This window comes from Anabrus simplex, chromosome 2 (genome assembly GCF_040414725.1).
Source record: "Anabrus simplex isolate iqAnaSimp1 chromosome 2, ASM4041472v1, whole genome shotgun sequence".
In the NCBI taxonomy this organism is placed as follows: domain Eukaryota; kingdom Metazoa; phylum Arthropoda; class Insecta; order Orthoptera; family Tettigoniidae; genus Anabrus; species Anabrus simplex.
The window spans coordinates 12,973,378-12,979,377 of NC_090266.1; the positions used below are offsets into that span (position 1 = coordinate 12,973,378).

Genomic DNA, 6,000 nt, shown 5'->3' on the forward strand with positions numbered 1-6,000 from the left:
GACGCTACTAAAGAACAAACTAACCGGGCGAGTTGGCCGTGCGCGTAGAGGCGTGCGGCTGTGAGCTTGCATCCGGGACATAGTAGGTTCGAATCCCACTATCGGCAGCCCTGAAGATGGTTTTCCGTGGTTTCCCATTTTCACACCAGGCAAATGCTGGGGCTGTACCTTAATTAAGGCCACGGCCACTTCCTTCCAACTCCTAGGCCTTTCCTATCCCATCGTCGCCATAAGACCTATCTGTGTCGGTGCGACGTAAAGCCCCTAGCAAAAAAAAAAAAAAAAAAAGAACAAACTAGGAAACTGCAGCGTATTATGAATTGTTGCCTTAGATTCGTTTTAACCTAAGGTATGATGTGCATATTACTCCTTTTTATCAAGCACTGCACTGGTTAAAACCTGATAAGAGACATGAATATCATATACTTGTCTTAATACACAAACTCCTGCATAGTAACTCCCCCCAATATATTTCATCTAAACTTCACTTCCTCTCTTCGTTCCATAACTGTAACACTCGCTCAAGCTCCACTTTAGCTATTCCTCTTCACCACTCTTCTGTGTATAATAAATCTTTTATTGTAACCGGTTCCAGGCTTTGGAATTCCCTGCCAGTAGGTGTCAGGGGCATTGACTCTTTCCCCAAATTTAAAATATCTTGCCAAGACTTCCTGTTGAGAGTTACCGATTGAAGTGTGTATTGGTGTGTATTGTGTGTGTGTGATTGGTAATTGTAAAATAAAAAATTGTTTCTGTTAGTTTTATATAATGTAAAACGTAAGGGTAGTTGATAAGTGTGTACATTGTAAGTGTGTGTGCAAGTGTCTGTGTGAGATAGAAAAGAGGACTGAAGTAACGAGCTAATAAGCTGCATATTGTGTGGGTGTGTAACTTAAGCTTAATTTAGGAAATAGTATTAGTAGTATAATTAGTAATAGGCAACCTTAATATTATTTGTTGTATTGTGGTTAAGTGTAAGAGAGGGCCGTGTGCCCTAACTTCCCCACATGAAAGAAGCCATAATAAATAAATAAATAAATAAATGATGACTCCATGGGAGTCGAAACTGGTCTTCTTATAATTTAATAACTTATTGCAATGTGTTGAATGGTGGAACATCCCGCAAACTCTACATTATAAGTGGTATGTTCCGAGCTGTCAGCGGAGAAATGGCGTGGAATGACATTAGTAGATGAATAAGTTTGAGTGCCGTTTATAAAAGTAGGAAAGATCGCAATATGAAGATAAAGTTGGAATTCAAGAGGACAAACTGGGGCAAATATTCATTTATAGGAAGGGGAGTTAGGGATTGGAATAACTTACCAAGGGAGATGTTCAATAAATTTCCAATTTCTTTGAAATCATTTAGGAAAAGGCTAGGAAAACAACAGACAGGGAATCTGCCACCTGGGCGACTGCCCTAAATGCAGATCAGGATTGATTGATTGATTGATTGATTGATTGATTGATTGATTGATTGATTGATTGATTGATTGATTGCTCTGTCTGCATCGCTATATTAAAACTCTTACTTTCATTGCTTGTCACTCCTGACAACAGTGATTGCATGAGTAGTCTAGCTCCCTATGCTGCTGATAGTTGACAAACTAGGATGTAACTTGGTTCCAACTTTATTTCACCTGTACACTGAGCTATACTATGCACTATACTAGCTTGTAAAATACAGGTATAAGCAATATTCTGTTGGAAGTTAATCAATAAAATATTTGTTAATTTGTATTTCCTATGAAGAATTCAAGTGTAGTATAATCTTAATATATTGGACTACTCTCCAACTTCAGACCCTCAAATAATGGCTCTTTTCTGTTTCTTTTATGTTTAGGTATCCCACGATGAAGGTCGTGCACTCGCAACACAATTTGGCTGTCCATTCTACGAGACTTCAGCAGCATTGCGTCACTATGTCGATGATGCTTTTCATACTTTAGTGCGAGAGATTCGATTGAAAGAACGAGAACGGCAACACAACAGCAATAAGCTGCACAAACATAGTCGGTGGCGAAGGTTACGTTCAATTTTTACCATTGTATTCAAACGCAGACGAAATTATTCACCATAAAGGGCATAGTCACCGTGATGATGTGTTGCTTGTGGTATGGTTCAAATCAATACAGGATAACAAACTTGAAAGGTTTTTCTTTTAACTCTCTGTTTAAATTTTATTTCTCTATTTATATTTTTTGTGTACTACTTGAATTACATTTTCATTTATATTTTCAATTGGTTTCCATGTTGCTAAAATGTACTATCACCTGACTGTGTATTCCAAGCTATCTCAAGGTTGTGTATTGTTAGGATTACCAAAATAATATTTTCTTTTTGATGAGAAATTTCAGTACAATTAACATTTTGTTGTTTAATGGCTGTGCTTTTCAGATTGTTACTCCAATCAGGCAGACATCAGATGACCATGTGTATTGTACGTGTCCCTTATCCCTTATATGAGGTGATATTGCTGTGTCTCTTTATTTCTTATATTGTGATTGATGAGGTATACATCCAGGTTCAGGCAGATAAACCATCCTCTCGATCTAGAAACTGCAGTACAATCTGATGCATCTTCACAGGAAGACACACGAGCACCCTCTCTCTCTCCTCTGAGCCTTCTCTGAATATTCTCTAGGGACATCATTATCATGTAGAAGAACTGAGCTAATGGAGGAATTCATTGTGCTCTACTTCCTTAACCCTGGCTGAATGAGAAAGGGGGAGAGATTGTTCTTGTTATAGGAGCATGCTGAGGAATTGTTCATCTTTCTGTATTGCTTTAATTACCTCTGTAATATCTTCATTCTGACAATTTTCAGATTTATTGTCCATTGCGAAAGTAGTGTTATCTACACCCATCATCTTAATCTGGGTCTTGTGCTACTGTTCTTGTACGTAAGTTTGTTAAACTTAGGACTGTGTAATTTTGGAAATGCTGTCTTTTAGAATCTCTTTTTTTCGTGACTCGAGCGTGTTGGCCGTGCGGTTAGGGGCGCGCAGTTCTGAGCTTGCATTCGGGAGATAGCGGGTTGGAACCCCACTGTCCGCAGCCCTGAAGATGGTTTCTCATGATCACACCAGGCAAATGCTGGGGCTATACCTTAGTTAAGGCCGTGGCCACTTCTTTCCTTCCTTTCCTATTCTATCGTCGCCGTAAAATCTGTCTGTCAAGGTAATTATTTAAAAAATTAAAAATAATGAATTCAGTTGCAAGCTCGCCTATAATGTCTGATAATTTAAAAAGCCCTAAAGAACAACAGTTTTATTTTAATATAAAGTTTTGCAGGCTTTCCTGATCTGCTGGTACTTAATGCATGATGTCATAAATATAGTCCCAAACTCTGCATCATTTTTTTATGCCACCTCAGACTTGTCTTAACTACAATTACCTGAACTTTTAATTCACATGCCACCCCCAATGCCTTTATGCTAAGTCTATGGCTAGACAGGCATTTTTAATCATAAAAATTTATACGAAAATGAATATAAAGTTTTATTCCTTTCATCCTGGCTAGAACGTATGTTAAATAACGCAGTTATCTGTGCGTTGAATGACGTGCATTTCGGAACGCACTGGCTACGTGATGTATTTTTAATGTAGTTTCCTCTGATGTAGGGCCTTGGTTTAGATGAGAGGTACTCAGCTGGGCCCTGCTGAGGCTAGCCCAGTGCGGCCGGGCAGCTTACGTAGCAAGCGTGCGTCACAGTGAAGCGAGAGAGCAGCGACTACGAAGTTCTCCTCCGCTACTCTGTGAAATGTTGATTGCGGTACCGTACAGTATTTTTAAAATAATTATAATGGCCAGAAAATCGACCATTTCAAGATATTCCGGTTCGATTTATACTGCCCTCGATATAAACAGTCTGTTTTATTTTCTTATATTTATGCACTAGCTCTGCCTGGATAATTTCTTTGAATGTTTAATTTTAGGATTTGTTTGAAGTTAATTGATTGATATTTTACAAACTCGTTTGTAGATTTACAGTTTAACTTTTAGATTGAGATCATGTGGTTTTGTCTGGGAAGTAGGAAACTCTAGATATGATGTACGCTATTCCAACTGTCATTGGAACAGTCAGCCTAGCAACCCCAAAAAATGAGAATTCAGTACTTTATTTTATTTTTTTTCAAAGCTTCTGAACCCCCATGCCGATGGAGGTTGAAACTTTACTTCAACGGTATCCAGAGTGTCAGAATTCATCTCAGCAACCCTCAAACCATGCATTTGACACTTATATAGGTCGTTTTAGACTATTTTTACATGGCACCCCAAAACCCTAAGGGCTGCTCGGGGAGTCATGCCCACTTTTTTTTTTTCCCCAGATATTAAGTCGTTTGTAGCAAGTTTGGTTGAGTACTCTGCTGGAACACACACACACATCCATAATCGCAGTATTTTTCGACATTCTTTTTCATCTCCTCTCAACCCCCATACCAATGGGGACTGAACTTCAACTTAACCAGCATTGAGAATGCCTCTATACATATCAGCAACCGAGAAAACCATGAATTCAACACTGATATTGATCATTATCGATTATTTTGACAGGTCACACACTCCTCAACCCTGCCGCTGTGGAAGACAGGGGTGTCTTACACCTAAAATATTTTTTTCAGATAGAACTCACATGTGTACCATGTTTGGTTGAAAGCTATGTTGGAACATAACATTGGTCATTTTGGACATCCTTTTTCAGTCTTTCTCAACCTGCATTCCAATTAAGGCTGAAGCAGGACTTAAACGGCATCCAAAGTGCCACAGTTCTTCTCAGCGACCCCGAAAACTATGGAATTAACATTAATATAGGTCATTTTTTATTATTTTTACACTTCACCCCCTCTCCTAGGGGTGCTAGGGGTGACTTACCTCCACAGAATTTTTCCAGATAGTAAGTTGGTTGCAAGCTGTACTGGAATGCACACACATTCATCCATAATCTTGATAATTTTGGACGTTTCGTTTTCCACCCCTTCCCACCATCATGCCTATAGGGGCAGTACTTTGACTTAATAGCATCCATAGTGACACAGTTCATCTCAGTGATGACAAAAGCTATGGATTCAACAGTAATATTGGTAGTTTTCGATTATTCTTAAATTTCACCCCCTCACTTAGAGGAGCTGGTGGTGTCTTACCACCACAGTACTTTTCAAGATAGAAAGTAATATATGAGGTACCAAGTACGATTGCAATCTATGCTAGACATACACACATACTTCCATAATCTTGGGGTGCTAGGGGTGTCTTACCCACAAAGTATGTTTTTCAGATAGTAACCCATATATGTACTGATTTTAGTTGATAGTATGCTGGAACATACACACGTACATCGATAATCTCGCTCATTTTAGACATTTTCTTTTCCACTCCTTCTCACCAACTGCTCATGTCGTTGGGGGCTGATCTTGGTCATAACCGACATCCGGAGTGTTACTATTTATCTCAGTGACCCCAGAAACTATAGATTTGATACCAAAATAGGTTATTTTAGATTATTTTTTACATTTCACCGCCTCGCCCTGGATTGCTAGGTGTGTGATCCCACCCCATAGTATTTTTTCCAGATAATAAGTCATATGTGTACCAACATTGGTTGAGAGCTGTGCTGGAATATAGACACATACATCCATAATCTCTTTAATTTTGTAAGTTTCTTTTTCACCCCTTCTCACCACCATGCCCATGGGGGCTGTATATTTACTAAATTGCATCCAGAATGTCACAGTTCATCTCAGCAACCCCGAAAACTATGGATTTGATGCAAATATTGGTCATTATCGATTATTTTTACATTTCACCCCCTACACAAGAGGTACTAGGAGTATCTTACCTCTACAGTATATTATCCGAATAGTAAGTCGTATTTGTATCAATTTTGGTTGAGAGCTATGCTGGAATATACACATATAGGTCCATTATCTCGGTCATTTTGGACATTTTCTTTCTTTCATCCTTTCTCATCCCCCTAGGCTAAAGAAGGCTGAACTTA

At 38.8% G+C, this 6,000-nt stretch overlaps 1 protein-coding gene across 1 annotated transcript in view; it reads left to right on the forward strand.

The window, feature by feature from the left end:
• Ric (Ras-related protein interacting with calmodulin) overlaps positions 1 to 2,400 on the forward strand; it is a 191,634-nt gene extending 189,234 nt beyond the window's left edge. The window contains exon 5 of the mRNA XM_067140304.2: positions 1,844 to 2,400. Coding sequence (XP_066996405.1) covers positions 1,844 to 2,080 — 237 coding nt within the window. The 3' untranslated portion in view covers positions 2,081 to 2,400. The remainder of the gene's footprint in view (positions 1 to 1,843) is intronic.
• The last annotated feature ends 3,600 nt before the right edge of the window (positions 2,401 to 6,000 follow it).